Genomic DNA, 22,133 nt, shown 5'->3' with positions numbered 1-22,133 from the left:
ACGAACGAACGAGCGAGCACAACACACACACACACACACACACACACACACACACACACACACACACACACACACACACACACACACTATTTGAACTAAAATAAGTGAAATACAAAAATCAATGATTTTCAAGGCAAGTGTTCAAGATTTCATTTTTTACAAAATCCACTTTGTCTTCATGACCCCAACAACAACAACAAGAACAAACAACAACAAAGGCCAAAACATCCATATTTGTTCACTTTAGTTTCCTTATTTCCTGTGATGACATCATGCTGTGGCCGGGAAGAAATTCCACGTTTTGTTTAGGTTGTTTTTTTTGAGATATCAACATTAAATCACATCATTCTGTACAAACACGGAATCAAATAAACATCCAAGAAGAAATTAACAGAGGGAATCGGGCGTGTCCAGTTTTGCTTCCTCTAACAAAAAGTGGGCGTGTCCACCATCAGTCCGTCCAGGTGCCAGATTGTCCCGGACACTGTGACGTTGATGGTGAAACGTGCTGTTGGGTCACTTCCTGCGGTCAGAGGCGACGCAGGACAGGCTCCTCCCCTTGCCCGTGATTGGTCCAAATGTCACCGTAACAGTTGGACCAATTACATCCAAGGACAGACGTGAGAAAAGATGTCTTACTGATTCAAAAGTGTGCAGACCTCTGAAATAGTGGGCTGGGCTTTTATTCACCAAAAAGGCCGTTATTTATCATATTTCAGTAGGGAAATTCCCTTTTGATCCGTTTCCTGATGCTGCACTTCATCCCACTGTTTCACTTCAAAAGCCCTTAAGGAGATACGATCTTTTCCTTTACCTGCAGGGCTTTTATTTTGAAAGTTTTAATATATTTGTTATCCTTTCTGTCTTGTATGATGCCACAAATAAACCTCTGGTGAACGTTTCAGTTCTATAACATGACAGTTACATCACTCATGTTTACCATCAACATTAATGAGATTGTTGTGATTTCATCTTTGCTTCATTTGTTCGTAGTGCTTAGATGTTACCGGTTTATTTGAGAATTGACTTTGACTTGTAAGTCTACATTTTTGTGGCTTCACTTGGAAATCAGTTTCAGCAGAAATACAGAGCCAAACATTTGATTTTGATCAAGAATCACATGAGTTGCATAAATGAATCATTCCATAATTGTTATGCAGCATGAGTGCAGATGGATTGACTGATCAACTGACATGAGGGTGGGTTCTTTCTGTTCAAGCGTATTTATATAATCACCTCATTGATCATTTAGTGTATTTATTTGACTTGTTTCTTACATTCACATTAATGTTTGAAGTGATTATTCCAATAGTAGTTGTGTATCAGAGTTGAGTCCAGTGGACGCTAAAGCAGACAGACGTCCAGCAGATCTGCACTCATGCTGTCCAACCGTTTGAGCGTACCAAATACTCGCTAAGCGCAGATTCATTCCTAATTTACTGACCGGTACGGGTTCACCCAAACTCTGACAGAGTTAATGCCTTGCTCCAAAGCCGGGGTAGAAAACACACCACCTGCTACCTACGGAGCTACAGTGGGGATAAAAAACAGGAAAGAAAGTCCTGGTCCGCCTTTGGTCCGGTCCAATTCATGCTAAATGAAGAAAATGAGTCTTTCATACCACAGAAAAGTCCTGCTGAGAATCAGAATCAGATGAATGTTTGCAGCTGCAGTCAATCAGGAGTGAAATCTGGACTAAATGGTTCCAATCATCCTGATTATTCCCCGAAATTGGTCCAGGATGAGGATAAACCCAGAGGATCCTCCTCCTCTCTCCTCTTCATCCCATTGGTCCTGGAGGTGGAGGCGTCCTGCCCATCAGCCTCACACTGAAATCTCATAGGTGGTCCCTCCAACGCCCGTCACCTTTTTTACCCCGCCGCCCTGAGGCCTGTGGGCGGGGCTCTGCAGCAAAGCCGGGCTGGGATAGGTGGCTCCGGACCGGGCGCTCACGCTGGCCGGGTGAGAGGGAGAGGAAGGGGCGGAGCAGGAGGAGGAAGGGAAGTGCTGCCCGCCATTGGTCCGACTCGGAGGCTCTGCCTGGATGAGCTCATCCCTAGGAGGCAAAGGAATGGGCTTCAAACTCAGATAACTACATGACAACAAGTCAGATTAAAAGCTTCAGTTCATGTTAAGCTCCAAAACTGATTTTTCTTCTGGTTGGAGTCAAAAATATTCTCTTCTAGAATCCAAAACTGCTTTAACTTTTATTTTGTCTAAATATTTATATATAATATAATAAAGAAAAGCAGAGGCGCTCCCACAGGAAGTGTTGGCGTGTTTATCACATGAGCGTGTCGAGTGTACATACATGTGTAAGAGAACAACACAATCACAGTTTCATCACTATGACGACAACTCGCACAGAATACAGATGTGAAATGTGACAAACTGGCTGACAGATGAATGGAGGACAAGCGGAGGGAGAAGAAGGCAGAACTCACAGGAAATCTGGCAGCAGGAGGAGGAGGAGGAAGAGGAGGAGGAGGAGGAAGGAGGAGTCAATCAGGCAGTCAGATTTTCAGAGGTTTTAGCAGCAAACTAATGGTCCTGACAGAAGGTGAAAGTCATACTCACTTGGGCGCTTGTATTCCTCCTCCTCCTCCTCCTACCACCGCTGCGTTCGCTCCGGCAGACGACGAGGCCTTTCGGATCAGCCGGTACTGCATTTCAGCGGCGGCGGCGCTGGAATAAGACAGCGACTTGCCAAGAGGCGGGGGGTGTGGCGAGCGGGCAGGGTGGGTGGTGGAGGAGGGGGAGGAGCCCAGAGGGGTGTCGGTTGAGCGGGTGCGGTAGGGGTAGGCGTGATGGGGAGGGGCAAAGTGAGGGGGGCGGGACGTTGAGGAGGAGGAGTGGTGGTGGTGATGGTGGGAGTGGTGGTGGTGGTGGTGGTGGTGGTGGTGAGGAGGAGGCGGGGCTGACGAGGAGGGGGGCGGAGCGGAGGCCTGATTGGCAGACGGCGGATGGCGCTCGCCTGGGGCCTGTGGCGGAGGGGAAGAGGAGGAGGAAGAGGAGCGGTGTAGGAAGGGGTGGTGGTGGTGGTGGTGGGAGGAGCGATGGTGGTGATGGGGCGACTGGGAGCTGTAACCGCCCGGGGCCGGCACGCAGGGTCTCCCGGGGGAAACCTCAGGGGCCGCTAAGCCCGTCGGCTCAAAACTATTGTCGCCGCCACCTGCCAGTAAGCTTTCGTACGATAGGCTGCCGTTGCGGGACGGGTGGTGAGACGGAGGCGTCTGATTGGCTAAGCTCTTGTAGCTGGTGGAGGTGTTGGTGGCCTCGGCGCCCACGGACGTGTGAGTGGAGCTGGAAGACCTGGACGCCACTCCTGACAGGACAATGGAGTCGGAGAAGGAGGGGTAGGAACGCCCGCCCAGAGAGTAGCCTGGGATGCCTCCTCCTCCTCCTCCTCCTCCTCCTCCTCCTCCTCCCGCCTCCCTCCCTCCCTCCCTCTGCTCCACTCCCCCTCCCTTCTCGGACCACACCTCCCTCCCGTCCAGGCTGGGCTGCGAGCGGAAGCCCGGCTGCTGACTGGCCTGCAGGAGGGAGGAGGTGGAGGAAGAGTCCCTGCCGCTGCCGCTGCCCGCGCTCTCCCCCCGACTCAGCTGAGGGAGGAAGAGGAGGAAAGGTGGAGAAGAAGAGGAAGAGCAGAATCAGCAAAGCCTTTAATCTGCATCTGCATCTTAAAAATGACGCAATACTAATCTAAACTTAAATATTACTCTTTGCTAGTTCAGGCTCATTCATGTGATTTCTTTATGAATTACTGCCACAAGTGAAGAGGAAGTGAAGAGGAACTGCAGGGGAGCAAAATACTAAAGAACTAAAACTCATTTCTACTGACAAACTATGTATGAAAAATGTGAGAAGATGGGGAGCATTTCAGACACACACACACACACACACACACACACAGAGAAGATGAGTGAAAACACCGACAACTTACTGATACTGATCAAAAGAAACCAAATGGCCGACAGGAAAACAAAAGAGATCAACAGAAGGAATCAGAGATGCAGTAACTGAGAAGACAGAGGGACAGAGGGGCAGATGGGCACACACACACACACACACACACACACACACACAGACACAGACACAGACACACACAGACACACACACAGACACACACACACACACACACACACCTCTGCTGCTCCTCTGACTGATTGGATGATTGCACTCTTGAAACACGTCGTTGTAATATTTAACAACATAATCATGAAGCATTTTTAAGTAGAATTATCATTTTTATTGCCATTGTTTCATGTGTGTGTGTGTGTGTGTGTGTGTGTGTTACCTGGTTGGCGTAAGCGTGTGTGAGCGCTGTGTGGTTCTTTCCAGGGCTGTACGCTGGCCTGTACTTGTACATGGTGGGAGTGGGCGGGGCTTTGTTCAGTAGACTGCACTCTGAACGAGGGAGAGAAATCAATCTGTAATCAATCTGTAATCAGACTGAACCGTGAGAGTAAGACCGTCTGAATCACAGTGAAGTCATCTGAGCCTCATGCTGCTGTTCTGCCCGGTAACACACTCACTGCACATTTACAGCTCCGCCCTTTTTTTTGCACTCACAATCATATTCCCATCTTGAGTATGAATTATATTTTTATTCCTATTTTAAACTATATTTCCATCCGGCTACATGGACTGGAGTGAACTACGTTTCATTGTGTTTTGATTTGCATCTGATGAGAGAAGGACTCGGAAAGGATAGAGCTCCGTGACAACACACAGAGGGTTCAGGGTCAGAGGTCAACATATTAGTCTGTAACTAAGCTCCTGTCGTCACCTGATTTTCGCCTTTTTTGTCGCCCAGGCAAGATTGTTGGCCGACCCCTCCCACCCAGGACACAAACAGTTTGTAACCCTCCCCTCTGGCAGGAGGCTGAGGTCCATCAGGACCAGAACCTCACGCCACAGATCCAGCTGCAGTGGGCCTCATCCACTAGGCCCGGCTCTGACACTGAGCACATCATCAGAACCATTGGTACTTGGCACATTTGTACCTTGTAACTTGCACGTTTAATTTATTTTTATTTCATTTATTTAATTTTGTGTGTTTTTGTTCCATATGTTGAACGCACCGACGACCAGAACAAAGTCCTTTTACGTCTTAACCAAATTGGCAATAAAGCTCTTCTGATTCTGAATCATGGATCCATCAGGGTCCATTAGAGACCTACAGCCCTGAGGAGCAGAAGGACATCTACACACTGAGTGAGTTTGAGTGTAATCTTAATAATACCCTCTGTGTTCCCCCTGGAGAGTCCAGGGTATCGGAGCTCTGGTTTGGGAGGAGGAGGAGGCTCAGCATCACACGACTGGCTCTCCATCATCTCCAGACTGGACTTTGACTGAAAAGAGCAGAAGTACAAATGTTCATTTTACAGTAACGTTGCCTGTTGAAATGAGATGAAGAGTCGTAGAGTCTTCCTCACCCTGTGCATCTCTCCCTGGATGCCGTTATCTAGGATCTTTGCAGCCAGCTGGGCCTCGGTCAGCTGAGGCCTCAGGAAAGGAGGCCGTACACACACACTCTGTACACTCTTTATCCTGCCCACATACCTACACACATGGAGACAGAGATCTGAGTGTGTGTGTGTGTGTGTGTGTGTGTGTGTGTGTGTGTGTGAGTTCACGCAATGTACAGTATTATGGTCAGGCTCAGATTTCATCCCTCAACCCGTTGCATACAATGTTTCTTCCCTTCTCTAAAGTGGCTGAGGTGATAATCAAAGCAAATCAAATCAAAGAGCACCTGGGTGCCTGTGAACTGCAGAGGACATGAGAGACGTTCTTCCAACAACCATTGGTGAATGGATTAACACCTCCTCTAAACTTCCCTGTTACCTGGAGACAGAGAGGGAGAGAGAGAGAGAGAGGGGATGGAGGAGCGGACATACAGAGCCATGTTAATGTCACACACACCATCCTCCTCTACCTTATCACACACACACACACACACACACACACACACACACACACACACACACACACACACACACACACACACACACACACACACACACACACACACACACACACACACACACACACACACACACACACACACACACACACACACACACACACACACAGGCCTGGGCAGACCTGAGCGCTTCTCGTCTCCTACCTGTTCGTTGGTGGTTCTGCCTCTGGCCACAAGCACGATATGGAAACCAGTGAGACCGGCGACCGGGATGAAGAACAGTCCTGCAACGCACATCACAGCAAGCCTGACAGAGGGGGTTATGGAAGAGAGCTCACACATTCAACACCTCACTGCCACCTCCTGCCCACAGACCAGCGCTAAAACATACATCCACAGTTTCAAATCGTCTCCCGCGTGTCCAAAGGATACGTGACGATGGCGTGCAGGCGGTCAATGTTCTGACGGTGGTAGAGGATGAAGAGCAGGCCGAAGCCAAACACGGCCATGATGTGGGCCGTCAGCGACAGCAGGAAGAGGAAGAAGTATCGGTAGTTCCTCCTGCCGATACAGTTGTTCACCCACGGACAGTGATGGTCAAAGTCCTACAGGACCAAAGGATAGAAGACACCTCACTCCATGTGACCAGCCTCACAGGCTGCACAGGCACGGCACGGCACGGCAAGCACGCACGCACGCACGCACGCACGCACGCACGCACGCACGCACGCACGCACGCACGCACGCACGCACGAGCAGAAAGCTGCTGGCTGTTATAAGCTGTGAAACATTTTGGAAGGCGTTAAGTGCAGTAAAACAGTGTGTGTTGGGCGAGTGTGTGTACCTCCACACAGTTGTCACAGACGGAGCAGTGCGAGCAGCGCGGCGGCCTGTAGAAGCGACACGTGGAACACCACTTCATCCTCACCTGGATCCCCCTGATCTCCACCGTCTTATAGAGGGGAGCGCGGAAATCATCCTCTTTGTCCTCGTCTTCCTCTGCTAAAGACCAAAACAAACAAAACACACACAGCGTCACAAACAACCAGAACACACCAACGCCCAACGGTCCTCTACAGTTATTACTTGAACCAAACTCAGCCGTCCTCTCACCTCGGGGGAAGATACCAGGGTCCATGAACGTGGCCATGCAGAAGTTTGCCAGAACAAACAGGAAGATGACTCCATTGTAGACGGGCACAGCTACTGAGAAACGCTCCGAGAGCCAGGGACACCTGAGGACACACAGACAGACAGACAGCGCTCGTGCTTCAGGTTGTTCAGTTTACACGTCGGCTACATTCAGGCCCTTAGAGCTGAGCATGAGGGAAATGTGCTGTATGAGTCTGGTAGGCGTGGCCTCTACTGATATCCTTTATCCTAATAATCCTTACATTATATATTGGAATCCTTATTGATTGCGTTAGAACTTGTGTACAAAATTACTTTTGGTATCCAATCTACAATGTTCCAGGATCTGTGCACCAGTGAAGCTTTTGACTGGCTGTCTGCCGGGTTTGCATTTTGAGAGGTTTATTTGAATCCTGAGGTCCTGCTGCCTGTCCCTACTGTCACCAAGGCTCTGTGCACCAGGTGTGTAGGCCTACGTTACTGATGGAACCCTACGTCTGCCACCTGCTGGACATACGACTGTAGAAAACTGTGATCTCGCCTCCTTCGACCACACACAGATTAGATTCTCACATATGCACAGATATACCAATGCCACTTTCTACCGCTGCTTTCTCTCATATTTCACACACCCACATGTTTGTTGTTGGCTCCAGTCTCTCTGCTGCGCTACATCACAGCATTTATGTCTGTACCCAGATTAATAATGTGGAGTAAAAGCTCAGGTTCTGTCTCTGAACATACAGGACGTGTTGCTTATGAGGGAAGAACACCAGGTGAGGAAATCAATTTACAATCACACAAAGTGCATCAATGATGATGATGGTGTTTCATTTGGGAGAAGAAACACTTGTGGAATCTTAGCTTGTTGCTTCAAAGGCGTGTTAAAGAACATGTGTGTTTGTGGAGCGTTCCATCCAATATCACACATTCAAAGATTCCACTAACAAGCACTAACAATTTGGTTTCATTTCACTTCACTGGTGCGCTTTGTAAAAAATCCCTCAATGTTTTGCGTGAAGCAGGAAATGAAAACAAGACAAGACGCAAAATCTAGAAACACTTACATGTAAACAACCTGCAAGCACAAATACATCATAGTATTATGTTACCAGCAGATTGTTTTAATTCACTGATTTCTTTAGCTTCCAGTGGAGTTCATTGATTATATTTGTCATTTTACAAACAATGTGAGTGATATTTTGTTTACATAAAATGAATGAGAACAAATCGTATCAGGGAAACCTTCACTTACGTGAAGCAGAAGAAGAGCGTCGTAGATCCGACCAGGAAGAAGGTGGCGGCGGATACGGGTACGTAGCGGGAGGGACGCAGAGGTCGACTGGGCGAGACCACAGAATGTGGGAGGGGCGATGAGGATGGACCTCGCCCTCCGCTCTTACTGCTGCTGCCGCCTGGCATCACTTCCTGTGTTCACTGGTGTGTGTGTGTGTGTGTGTGTGTGTGTGTGTGTGTGTGTGTGTGTGTGTGTGTGTGTGTGTGTGTGTGTGTGTGTGTGTGTGTGTGTGTGTGTGTGTGTGTGTGTGTCTGTGTGTGTGTCTGTGTGTCTGTGTGTCTGTGTGTGTGTGTGTGTGTGTGTGTGTAGCTGATATGCTCAGAGGTGAATCTAACGCCTCGGGTTTCTTTGATTGCTTCGGGTAAAGTGGCAGAGAAAAGATGGATTGAAGAAAGTGATACAGATAAGAGAGAAAGAAGAAGACGGAGAGATTGTGGCAAAGTGAGAGCTCACTGTTTGATAAAATTAGAACTCAAGGGTAAAAAATCTACATTACCTTAAATCTACATTAGCGCAAATGTAAAAACAAGGCTTTTATTCTGAAATCAGCTACAGCACTTGCATCCTTTTTCTTGATCAGTGATTAAATGAACAAATTAAAATCGATCTTTTGTTGACAATGGATAACTGATATTTTGAAATGAATGTGACCATCAGACCCGAACAGACTGGCAGGATGGAGCATGTGTGGATTCACCTGGTCTCTTAACCAGACTGTGATAAGGGTTAGAGGGGTGGCAGAGGTAGATCTGTTCTGGTAAGAAGAGATGATGGTGAAAGAATGACAAGAGGAAAGAGAGCTCAACTGGAGATCAGGAATGATAATGTGTGTTGGCGTCGTGTCTTCCCTCCAATATGGGTGTTTGGCACCCGGTAAACTGCAGTCCAGTGAAAAAGCCTTTGAAATTAAAAAAGCAACTTCCTCTTCCTCTCTGCTGGAGAAGGAGGGAGTTGATCTCAGTCCAGGTCTTGTTTTAGAAGCAGCAGTCTGAAAGCGGGCCAGTGGTGTAGCCTGGTTTTCCTGTGCCGGGGCATCCCTGAACTCTGCCGGCGGCCCGGTTAAACTACCTCACCTGCCGGCCACGCGGGGATATAATGGAAGAGGGGAAGTCACGCTGAGGCGATCTCCAAAACATGTGAGAGAAAATCCAGTGGAACGCCCATTAGTCTCCATGGAAACCAAAAGGCCAGAGAAAATTAAAAAGAAGAAAACATCAGCTCCATGGGGGCCTCCCATGTGCCTCCTGACCCCAGAGGACGGCACGGGTCATGGACAACACACCTCCACTACAGTCCAAAGACAAAAAGGCGCCTTTGAAATTCAGGACACGGAGGAAGAAATTCCTTGGATCCGTGAAAGCTTTTAATGTGAAACTGTTAGAATATCCAAAGTGACTGGAGGCTTTGCATTGTGTTTCACATGGAAAGGTGTTGAGTCCCGCCTCACGCTCGGTCGGGCTGCTGCACTGTGGAAACTAAACACAAACAGCTGGTTAATGACCAAACAAACCCATAGTTTTACTTCATACCAACTTATCTAATTTCTCCATTTATTGTACCAACAAAGCTCAAGTAATGGATCAAATCAAATAAACTACGGTCCGTACAATATTGACTCTGTGACTTCATCATGGTGAGGACAAACACTCACCATTGAGTGCATGTGAACATTATGGTCTGATGACACACACACACACACACACACACACACACACACACACACACACACACACACACGCGCGCACACGCGCACACACACACACACACGTCTATCCCGACAGCTTCAGCCTCACAGGCCTGAAATGCTATTAGTATCAATATCATTGGTCATATTTACACTGGTGCTATGGTTGTTGTTGCTGTGCCTCTGTGTGCGTCTCTCTGTGTGCGTCTCTCTGTGTGCGTCTCTCTGTTCTTTCTCTGTCTCTAAACCCAAACAGTCCAGGCAGATGCTCGCCTCAGACGCCTGAAATGAGCAAAATGAACCAAAACATGTGAACGTGGAATCCTGCAAGGCACCAAATACACACATCTGCTCTGTGCAAACCATTCTGTTCATTACTCCGTTGCCTGACACACACAAATGCCTTCTGTTAGATAGCCAAGTATAAAATCATATTTGTCTCCATTGTGACAAAGACTGAAGTGTGTGTGTTCCAACATGTTCCACCATATACAAGCTTCTTCAATGTTTGCACTTTTGAGCTTCTTGCCTGACTTGTCAACTTTATCACCACTGGTTGGTATATTTCAACATTTCTCCAAGCCTGGGAACAACGTTAGGATCCAGGACTAAGAAGTAGAAACTTTATTAGGTCAAATCACATCCAAACACCTCATCGTGCAAACACGCGTGCCCCTCTTACATATCACAACACACACTGCTTTACAGAGAGGTCAGAGCAGTGCAGCCATGATACGGCGCCCCCCCCCCCCAGCACTTTTCGGTGCCTTGCTCGAGGGCACCCCGGCAGTGCTCCGGAGGCAACTCTCCAGCCAGTCCACTTTCTCGGTCCAGACGGGGACTCGAATCCGACGCTATAATATAATAACACTAAGATGATGTATGACCTCTGATGTTCTCATCATGTCTCCATCCTCTGTAGGCGGATGGAGGATGGACAGAAGATAGATCGAAGCTGCATGACGCTCCTGACTGCTATTGCCACTTTTGTCTGACTTGACCATTAAGCGGCTGGCACAACATCGGAAGCGAGCAGGAGAGGCTGATTTACCTTCATCGATCAATCTATCATCTGTCACATATGGGATGGGGGGGGGGCGGCGGCAGCAGCAGCATCGTGTTACTTTGTGCTACATGAGTGTGAACAGGATGGATAAGGGACAACAATATGCTGGACATTTATGCCGAATTCTATGACGGTTCGGTTCGTGGTTTCAGCGTTTTCATTGCTCGACACAGACACTGGAGGGATTGTAGCTCAGCGTTTAGCTTCTCGGCTCTCCGTCTGTTAGCAGCGAGCTAACGGGCTTCATCTCACCTGTAAGGCAGATTGAAGATGTCCGTGTGTGCGCCGCTCCCGGTGCCGCTCCCGGTGCCGTTCCAAGCACCGCAGGAGGATCGCTGCACCCGGGAAAAGCCATTCAAGAGCGGAATGAGTCCTGGGTCTCGCCCCGGTGGCTCCGCTGACCCGCTGCCGAGTAGAGGAGCAGATAATCGGCAGACTAGCTAACTAGGCACCACTGAAGGGGACGGAGGCTGTTAGCTCGGCGTTAGCTGTTAGCTCGCGGTGAAACCTGGTTTTAGAGTTAACCAGAGTCGACAGACGGGTTAATGACTCATACTCAGAGATAATGGAGTTAATCCCTCTGCCTGGCCGACATGTTGGACTGTAATTACAACAAGCGGCCGACAGCGGGACCGCAGCCGTTCAGACATATCTGATTGGACCGCGGTGATGTCAATCAACGTTCTACTCATTCTAGCGGTTCACAAACAGAATATAACCCCGCCCCCTCGAAATCAACGTTATAATTGCGTTACATCGCTCTTAGTTATAAACAAATCACAAAATATAAAACGTGACAGAATAGATTATTAACAAAAAGACAAAAGAAAATACATTTGACAAGACATTTGACTAAAAATAAGATAATCACACCAAAGTATTACAAATAAAGAAACATACTAATAAATAAAGATGTTGGTATCAGATAGCTCGTTGTGTAGCTTTAGCTCTTTGTATGCTTCCACAAAATTCTTCCTCAACACATCGACAGATTTTTCTGTGATTGAATTTCAAGTGGTAAAATAATAAAAAAAATAATAAAGCTCGAGATATAAAGCTTTATTGTTATTGGGGAAACTACTTTAAAGTTATTATTAATTCAATACAACTTTATTTATACAGCGCCAAATCACAACAATTGATATCGCAAGGCACTTTACATACACAGCAAAGAAAGCCATCATTCCCACATGAGAAAGTACACAAGGAAAAACCCTTTATAGGGAAGAAACATCAGGCAGAACCATCTGCCTGGACCAGAGAAAGACAGAGAGAGGATAGAGACACAAAGAGGTCAGTTGAGATCCACCAGAGTTTGAAATGAGTCTGATTAAACTGAAGTCTATTTCAGTTTGCGTCTCATAAATTAGTTTATGCATATCAGACCTGTGAAGGCCTCAACCTTCAAAGACAAATGTTGACAAATTCAGTCAGCATTGATCTTTGGTTTTATTCCCAAAAGTGCAAAATTGCAAAATGCAGCTCCGTCCTCTAATAAGCTTTCCAGACATCTCGGTCCTGTGTGCCCTTGAGAATACAGACACGCAAACACACCTGTCATGGCACTGGTTTGCAGGTCAGAACCCTGTATGATGTCAACCGCCATGACCACTATGTATATGTACAGTACATATTAGATAGAGATAGATGGATACTGAACTGGGAAATGTACGTGTGTGTGTGAACCCACCAATGATCTTGTTTTGTGTGGAAGCTGTTCCAGTTGTCCAATGAAATCAGTACCTTATTCTGCTAGGACACACTGGCACCCTAACTGGCGTTGTCAAACTGGTTCAAGATCAAGTAAGATCAAGAAAAACACAAATATACACATAGTACAAAACAATTATCCCATGATGACTTGTCCCAGTCAACGGAAAAGAAGAAGTGACATCTTGTGTAAATAAATAAGATGAAAGTTTATTATCCCGAGGGAAATTACTGTATATATGATATAATGCGTGACTATGATAAACAGCAAGAGGCAACTAAGTAATTATCTCACAGCCACAACTTATATTAGTAAAGGTTGGGAATGAGTTGGCCAGAAGTAAGACACATTGAGATTAGCAAACCAGTTTGGGCTCAGCACGGGTGCAGGTTTCAGATGTTCTTTGTGTCTATAATAAAATCAATGAACCATCTCCTCTGACTCAGAAAAGCCAAGGCCTTAAACCTTGATCTATAAGTGACCCCAGAAGAGGCCCCGTCACGCCGACACCTGTCAGGGTGAGGAGTCGGCCCTGACCTGTCAGGAGTATGTGAAGTCGTAGATTTGCTATTTGTTATTTTTATTGACAAGCAATGTCACCTCTGAGTTTCTTTGCCAATCAAATGATTAAGTCAAATAATGTTTTGTGATATATCACAGAAATAATGACAAATTCTGTTTGGGTTTAATTATTAAAGTTAGAGCACAAAGGAAATAAAAATAATTGAGAAAATAACAAAAAAACTAAAACAAACTCAAGAAAATATCTTGACATCCAATTCTGAAAAATGTCTATACTCTTGATCATCACATGATCAATCATTGGTCACGTCCCTCACACCCGCTCTGTAAGCAATAAATGAGCAGCCCACCTCGTTTGTTGCTTACAAGCTTGTCAGGTCCATATGAAGGAGTTCCACCTGACCTGCAGGTCTTTGGACTCAACCTGGTCCACGTCAAACCCAGGACCATTTGCTGTGAAGTAAAGAACCACAGTAGCCTTGCTGCATGTTCCTCTTAGAACAAATGTAGTGCAAAGTCAAATAACCTTTTCAAAATAGAAGTGTGAAACAAGACCCACAGAGTTACAATTTTAACATCATGTTTGAAATTCAGCCAAAGTCTTGGTTGTTTTTTTTAAATTGAGGCAGTCGAGACAACTACTATCCAATATTCTTATATATAAGTCCCTTTTTGACCATTATTGCAGTACTGGATATATTTTAACAACCTAAAATTATTGAATGTAAACTCAACCTTTCATCCTAAGCAGTGCAGCTGTTTGCCGTGTCCCTGTCAGCTTCATGTCCGTTGGCAATTGCTAGCAGCTCCACCGTCTGATTGGGTTAGAGGAGCGCTCTCCTTGGCTGATTGGCTGACAGCAAGCCTATCACGGCGTGTGTTTGCCCTCCTCAGGTTTCTACGATGATGGAACAGGTAGCCTGGCAACAGGAAGCCCATCACGGAGAAGATGAGAAGGGCCAGGTTGATCTGATGAAAGGAGACGGGATACCATTTAATATATAGTTACTCACTATTAAGTCAAATACTATTCCAGGGACTCTCTGATTGAGCTGAGTGTGTGTGTGTGTGTGTGTGTGTGTGTGTGTGTGTGTGTGTGTGTGTGTGTGTGTGTGTCCTACCCAATAAGGGTCTCCATTGAGCTGTCCAACCATAAGCATGAACAGTGGCTGTTGAAGCAAAGCGAATGCAGCGCTGATCATGGACTGCAGGCCTGTCAGTGTCCCAAAGTGGTTGGCTGGATACCTGAGACGGGAGAGTGTTCAACAATTACTACAGTTAAACAATGTGGATGCTGGCCAATCAGAGGCTTTCTAGCCTTGTACTTGGTGGGTGTGTCTAACCAGATGTGTAAGTTGGCAGTCCATATGTTAGGGTTAGGGTTAAAGGGTTAAAACAAAGTTTTTCAAGCAGTTTAGAACCTGCGGGTCTGTCAAGTGTCAACTTCAAGTTTGGACACTTGACACACAAATTCTGCTTTTACACTGTCACTGTACGCCTTCTGAACTCATTCTGGCAGTCAGCATCTCATATAATAGTTTTTTTAAACTAAGAAAAACTTGCATTAGTGTCCTAACTTCAGCCCAGATGTGGTTACAGGAAGTTTCCTTAAGGTGTTTAGTTCTTTCATGTCAGTGTTTGTGTCCATGTGACTTTTGCTGGGGAAGTTCTGCTGGTTTCTAGCAGCCGGGTACAGAGGAGAGCAGACCTGCAGCTCTGTTTGCTGCTCTGCCTCTCTGCTCATGCAGCCTGTGAAGCTCTTTCTGGGTAAGAAGAGCTTGATGCTCTGCTTAAGGCTTTACTAAGCTACCTCCACCAGGGAGCACCAGCTTTCTTATCATTGTGCTAGTCAGTGTCAGTCAGTGAACAGTCTATATTATGGTCTTCATTTTCAAGAAACACGTAAGTCCATTAAATTATGTGGTGTAACCAGGTTCCCTTGGCCTTAAGTAGCTAGCAGTAGTTGTTACTCACACAGCAGCATAGAGACCTCCACAGCATGAGTGGATGAATCCTCGGACTATGGTATGCAGGACAAATGACACCACCTAACAGAGAAGTAACGGTAATGTTTCATAAAGAACATACTGTGTGTTTAAAATTGTATGCATATAAAAATGTTTCTTCTCTAACCTGTAAAGGCAGATTATCAATCAAGGAGATTATTCCAAATGTCACCAATAGCAGGTTGGTCAAGATGAGAGCTCTCAAGGCATTAGTAAGTTTCTGGATCTTTCTGTCTCTCTTTGGAGGAGCCGATTGGCTGAAGGAGATAAAAGATGGAACAGTCACAAGTCAAATGCAAAACCCTCTTAGAAACTTCAAGCCCCCAATAAGGATCCCTAGAAACTACAGACGGACCTACAGTATATAACCTCCCAAAGGAACACCAGAGGCAACCAACAGAATCCAAGACATTCTGTAGACCTTCCTTGTTATTTGTCTTTCAGTCTTCCAAAGAAACAATAAATAAATAATATTGACAATTAGCTGCACCTGTGACCATCAAATGTAGCAACATTCCAATTGTCAACTAGAGTTCAGGCCCATGTGTCTACTCTGCAAACCACCCCATACTATCATAATCTTCATGGTTCTTTTCAAGTACAGGACTCCTACAACCTTCTTATAGACACCTGCTTCTTCTCCCTGAACAACTTGCACTTAGAAAGCTCATGACTTCAGTGTGAGCTGATCAGAGTGTTGTATGACTTCTTCAAGGATCAATGAACCTACCAAGAAACTCCATGATTGTAAGAAGAACCTTCTAATTCACCTTTTCAATCTCAAGAATCTTTCCTACTTTCTCTAAAACCTTGACAATTTGGTGATTTGTGGCAAAGCCAAAACAATACCAAAGCCTAAACACAGACCTAAACAAGCCTAAACAAGTCTCTGAACCACCTCAGTACCTTTTGTCTGTATGTGTTGAAGCATCTTCATCTTCACACTCCTTCATCCTCCAGTCCATGATGTAGCCAATCAAAGGACACGTCAGAAGGCACAGCAGCTGCATTGAGCCAAAGATGGACGAATAGAAACCAACTGCAGATAGAGATGCAGTGATGAGCACAGTAGTATAAAGGGTTAACTAAAGCCACGGAGCAAGTCGTGTCTCACCTTGTTCATCCACTTCATTCAGCAGATCATGAGACGCTGGAACAGGAAACAGTTTGTCAGATTTATTTTCCCATTTTTCACAACGGATTACTGATTAAACTGAAATCTTGATTGTGTTTGTGTATGAGTGTTGCTGTCTCCGTACGATTGGAGTCACCGTGGGTAACAAGGAACGCTAGCATCTTGTTCATGGCACCCATGAAGAAGATCAACCTGAGCTGGGTCATCGCCATGGTGATGAGACTCCACAGGAAGATGGGCGAGCATGCAGATTGACAGAGAGACACTGAGCCTGTGGGAGGGAGGGATAGATTTCATTTACAATGAATAAAGAACAATCGGAAAACAAATATTGTCTGATTTCAGGTTCTTGAAAGAAACAATCTATGAAACATTTTCCACTAATCCAGGTGCGGGTCTTGGTAGCTGGAGATGGAATTAAATAGTATAGGTTCTCATTAGCAACGTTCTCCAGATCTTCTTGGGGGATCTCAAAATGTTCTCATGGGCTATATGATCTCTCTAGTACGGCCCTGTGGACTTCTCAATGCTGGATGTTACCGCTCTAGGGAGGTGTCTAGGAGGCCTCCTGATTAGATGCATGAAAGAGAAGCAGTTCCTCTCCTTAGACTGTGCTTAAGTGTGAGGCCAGACACCCGGCAGAGGGAACACCACAAAGTTCTCCCTAATACCTGTTGTTGTGCCCACAGGAATGTTTTAAATTTTGTCCCAATAAAAGTACATACAAACCCATATTATTGATGTCATCAACCCAGTGCAGCTCTCGAACCCACAGTTCATGACCATAGATAAGAGTTGGGGTGCAGATTGAGTGCTAAGTTGAGAGCTCCACTGCCTTCAGTCTCCACCCTCTGCTCGCACATGAATGAAACCTAAAGACACCTGAACCTGAACTCCTTTATTCCGCAAGTAGAGGAACAAGCAACCATTTTCCTGCAGAGAACCATGGCTTCTCACTCTTCCTTACCCTGGGCTGTGCTGTGGGAGCCTGTCTGCTCGGGCTCAGACTGCTTGGCTCGTCCCATCGTGTCCTCCACGGAGGTCACATGGGTGACGTACCTGTCCCCCGTCATGTTGTCCTCTGTAACAACTCCAGTCAGCTTCACCTTTTTGCTGCAAAGAGGAGCAAAGACAGTCAATCACAGTAAACACGAGTTGGTGGAATTAGTCACAACTCGGAGACATTTTCTTGGTGGAGGAAGCTTGTCTCACTCATGTGCTTTAGATGCCTTTAAGATGCCACTTTAACTTCTGATTAGTCAGACGTTGTGCCAGTGTATTTCTTCACACGTTGGTCCTGTGGTTGACCACTTCCTCCTTAGACTTAATATGAAGTGAGCGCCGCCGTCAAAGTTGCTGCGCTTTTCTCATAAATGTGTTTCCATGAGTGCAGACGCTACAGAGTCGACCTTTCAGAATAAAATATGTCTGCTGTTCAAAAGTATGCTTTTTTTCTTGCTTTCTTGAGAGAAAGGTTGCTTGGTTGAATCAGTTGCAAATGTGTTCAGAATTGTTGTAAGACCGTTGAAGCACTTTGTGCAACAGGATCATTTCACTGACGTGTATCTGATGTCTTCTGGAGCAGGGAAGGACTCAGCAGGCCAATTTAGGAAGCAGTTCAGAAAAACCATGCAGGCCAAACCGGACCAAAGCCACATGATGACCCGGAAACTCACGCCCAGGTCATATATCAGCTGGAGGGGAGGGAGTGGAAGATGAAGAGTGAAGAATTACAAATGGAAAGAGGACAACATGGAATAAACAAATCTCTGATTGGCTTCAAAATGCTGACAGTCAGCTTCGCTTCACCAGAATCCAAAAAGAGTGTGTGTGTGTGTGTGTGTGTGTGTGTACCTTTACTCCCGGGAAGGTGACAGCTGAAGAGGCGTAGGATCCGATCATCAGGCTGAGGATGGTAGAGCGAATGTTCCCGAACATATTGGGCAGCTGATGAAAGAAAGAAGTAAGAAGAGTTCCTTAAGCCTCTGGAGTCTGTTATTCTCTTTTTCAAATCAGCAAATCGTAAGAGGTGTTGAAATATTTTGAAAATTCAGTTTTTTCTATATGTTGTTTTTTTTACTATTTCAAGACTTAAATTCACAAAATTAGGAAACTTCTAAACTCAAGTCAGGAAAGTGCAGCAGAAAATAATTAAAAATGTAAAATGAATAATTAAAATAATAATAATACAAAAAAGGATGTATAAATATATAAATAATAATTAATATAATAATCTTTTTTTTTGTTGACCATTCTTGTACAAAACCGCTCAAAGGTACAAAATGTACTGTCGGTATTTAACCAACAGATGGCGTCATTCATCCTCCACTGTGGCTATTCAGAAGAGGAGCGCTAAGTCAAGTTCACACATACACATGAGAGAGAGAGAGAGAGAGAGAGAGAGAGACAGAGAGAGACAGAGAGAGAGAGAGAGAGACAGCGACAGAGAGAGAGAGAGAGAGAGAGAGAGAGAGGTGTGTGCACTCTCTAGGTTTTTCATTGGTCAGTGGGTCTACAGCAGAATTTAGAAACAGTGGAACATAATGTGCGCACACACACGCGCGTGCGCACGCGCACACAGTCAGGACACACGCGCACACAGTCAGGACACACGCACACGCAAACACACACGCGGTTATCGCAAGTACACAACAAACAAAAAGGTTACAACCACACAATGTCTTAATATCAAACAGAAGTGGAAAGGACCTTTCTTTCTTTCTTTCTTTTGTGTTTGAGGTGAAGAACTACTTTTCTTTTCAAATGTCACATCCAACTCACAGCTGTTAGATGAAAGTGTGTGTGTGTGTGTGTGTGTGTGCGCGTGTGTGTGTGTGTGTATCATACTGTGAGGGAGGTGAAGGTCAGGCAGATTCCTCCAAAGCCATTGAAGGAGACAGCGAAGAAGATGAGGCTGGACAACACTGATGAACAGACGAAGATGAAATATGATGATCAAAGCTGAAAAAAAATCAGGAGAAACACTGCCCCCCGTGGTCTCTACAAGTAGCTGTCAGTTGTAGACTTGCATGTTTGGACAATAATTGGACCTGTACCAAGCTGCACCTTGATAGTCCATGACAGCATGAACATGCCGGTGCGTTTGTTTTTAGGTAACAGGCTAAAACAGGGGTGTCAAACTCATTTTAGTTCGGGGCCACATTCAGCCCAATTTAAACTCAAGTGGGCCGGATTAGTAAAATCACAGCATAACAGTGGCGGGCCGTCAGGGCCAGCAAGGCCTTCTCTGCTGGCCTAAACATCATCACAATATAAATTTAATTTTGGTATGTTTTTTCCAACAAATATGTATTAAATTATTCTATTATTATTATTAGTTCTGGGTTTTCTTACCCTCCGGTTTGTAAGCCGCAGTAGCTATCATCGCGCAGGAAGCTGCAAAACATGAACTGGGATACAGACAGACAGTGCATTGTCACATTTTTCATCTCAGTTTGTTTAAATATTTAAAAATATACAAATGCGCACTTTGATTCGATGATAAAACCAAAGGGAATAGACATTTACGTAATGAGCCCTACCTGCCAATGAGCCTCAGTGGGCGTGGCCCAAATCTGTCCATCAGAATCCCCAGGGGTAAAGTCGCTGCACTGAGCAGGAATGAGCCAATGGTGAAACCCAGATTCAGAATCTCTTCCTGCTCCACACAGCTGGGCCAATCAGCACTCTCCCAGGACGTCACGTTGATCTCGGTCTCATTTTCTGCGTTGGAGCAAGAGAGGATGAAAGTAGTTTGGAGGAAGTGTAGTGTAGTTTCCCAAGAGATTTTTTATAGCTTTGAGTTAATTTTGCTTTTAGTTGGTTTCTAGGATGTTTTTGGTCATTAGGGTTGCTAGGTAGTTGCTAGGATGGGGGTGTTACCTGTGCACAAATGAGAGTAGAAGCCTTCGTTTTTCAGCATGATGAGCAACGAGGCCCAGCCCAGCAGAACAGCTGAGCACAGCAGGTTCTCCATGATTGCTGTGATTGCCATCCACCACCTCCTCCTGTACGCCTGAGACAAGCTGGGAGCCATGACTGCAGGAGACGCAGAACATTAAACACGTCAACAGCATTCACACGCCCAGTCTTGTCTTGCTGCTCTCTGGCTGTATCTAGATAGGTGGTTGCAATGTCATTCGGAAGGGTTGCTAGGGAGGTTGCTATGGTGTTTGGGGCCAAGTAGCAACGTACAATGTGTGGTACCCGGTATTCTGGGTGGTTGCTAGAGTGGTTGCTTTGGGGTATGGTATTGCTTCCGAGTGGTGGCTCAGGTGTTTGGGACCCTGCTGTAGTGTTTTGTGCCACAGCTTGTTTGTTTGCCAAAAAAGTGTCCATTTGGGAGCAGATTGATCTATTACTGTCGCACAAATAAACACATAAGTGACGAAAATGTTACTTTGTGAGCTGCTGCAATAAAAAGGAAGAAATTACGAAAGAGTGAGAGGCTTGACCTCTGTGGACCTTCTAACTGGAGCTATCAAGTGTCCGACCCACGCGCGCACGCACACACGTGTAAATATTGGAGGGGGACTTAAAATAATCTCTCTCTCTCTCTCTCTCAAACATGGGCACCGAGAAAAACACAGAGCTGAAGGGGGCAGGGCTAAAAGGGGCAGGACTGAGGGGGCAGAGTTGAAGGGGCGGAGCTTCTGGTGTGACCTCACAGGATACAAACAGTTTCCTCTCAGGGCTCCAAACACAGGAAACAATGCCAAAAAAAAGTGTGTTGACCAACAATCGATTTAGATTTAGAACGCGCACACACACACACACACACAATCACACACCCACACAGAGATGTCTAACCCTGATCTCTGAGTTGCTGATCAGATGAACTTGTTTGTTCGTTTGTGTCCCATTTTTGTGCTCAAGGCAGATATCAGAGTAAACCGGCTCACTCGATTCACAATCACGTCATTTAAGTCCAAAAAAAACAATAAAATACATAAATCAAGAACTCAATCCATCACTGCTGCCTTGATTGATCACAGATTGTGATCATTGCTATGGCAACCTAGAGTTTTTACTTTTGGCTGCCTGCATTGTTACTCACAGACAGCATGAGTCTAAGTTAAGTGAAGAAAATACTGTAATCGCACAAGATTAGGGAATCTCAAGACGTCTCCTAGCAACCGTCACTGTCTGGGGTCCTACAATGACACAAGAGCGGATTTGCAGGAAATGGAAGTGATCCTGATGATCTTCCCTGTTTGCACTTTTATCTAGGTCAACTCTTCATCACTTCAACTTTTCCAAACCTTTGGTGATTTGGTGAAACATTTTAAAAACCTCCTCATGACTTTCGAAGAATTGTTCATAACTAAAGAAGTCCAGAACATCCACCTCTCATATGTGACAATTAGTCAACCAGCCTAAGATGTGATAAATATAACGATATAACGTACTCACCTTGAAAGCAGAGTTCAATGAAGTAGAAGAAGGTTTGTGAAGATCAAAATGTTTGTGTTTCAGGTCTGCAGGGTAGCAGCTGCTGTGGTCACTGGCACATGTAGACTCACACTGACACTGTTCAGTCTGTCTATAAATGGAGCTCAGGTCACACACGCACACACGCGCTTTACCTGACCAAATGTAGATGGAAGTAATTGGCTGGCGCCATCCTGTGGACACCTATGGTACAGGTCTTTT

General features: G+C 45.7%; 2 protein-coding genes across 2 annotated transcripts; both read right to left on the bottom strand.

The window, feature by feature from the left end:
• Positions 1-135: 135 nt before the first annotated feature.
• zdhhc5a (zDHHC palmitoyltransferase 5a) lies at positions 136-11,731 on the bottom strand. The gene is made up of 12 exons (XM_076138461.1): positions 11,360-11,731; positions 8,316-9,832; positions 7,043-7,164; positions 6,774-6,931; positions 6,362-6,534; positions 6,134-6,236; positions 5,759-5,850; positions 5,439-5,565; positions 5,246-5,354; positions 4,298-4,407; positions 2,578-3,602; positions 136-2,056 (listed from the first exon to the last, which is right to left on the bottom strand). Exons 2-12 carry the CDS (start codon positions 8,480-8,482, stop codon positions 1,825-1,827), a joined length of 2,418 nt encoding a protein of 805 aa, XP_075994576.1. The 5' UTR covers positions 8,483-9,832; positions 11,360-11,731; the 3' UTR covers positions 136-1,824.
• A 1,183-nt stretch (positions 11,732-12,914) lies between these two features.
• On the bottom strand, positions 12,915-22,104 carry slc43a1b (solute carrier family 43 member 1b). Its single transcript, XM_076138433.1, has 16 exons — positions 21,894-22,104; positions 20,364-20,519; positions 20,024-20,204; positions 19,836-19,891; positions 19,329-19,405; positions 18,336-18,428; positions 18,042-18,175; positions 17,449-17,594; positions 16,606-16,752; positions 16,461-16,496; positions 16,253-16,385; positions 15,474-15,603; positions 15,315-15,388; positions 14,462-14,585; positions 14,076-14,309; positions 12,915-13,793 (listed from the first exon to the last, which is right to left on the bottom strand). The coding sequence occupies exons 2-15, from the start codon at positions 20,515-20,517 to the stop codon at positions 14,121-14,123; spliced, it is 1,674 nt and encodes a 557-aa protein (XP_075994548.1). The 5' UTR covers positions 20,518-20,519; positions 21,894-22,104; the 3' UTR covers positions 12,915-13,793; positions 14,076-14,120.
• Between the last annotated feature and the right edge of the window lie 29 nt (positions 22,105-22,133).

This window comes from Genypterus blacodes, unplaced genomic scaffold (assembly GCF_046128005.1).
Source record: "Genypterus blacodes isolate CSIRO-AG114 ecotype Tasmania unplaced genomic scaffold, CSIRO-AGI_Gbla_v1 ptg000370l_1, whole genome shotgun sequence".
In the NCBI taxonomy this organism is placed as follows: domain Eukaryota; kingdom Metazoa; phylum Chordata; class Actinopteri; order Ophidiiformes; family Ophidiidae; genus Genypterus; species Genypterus blacodes.
This window is presented reverse-complemented; position numbering and strand designations above follow the sequence as displayed.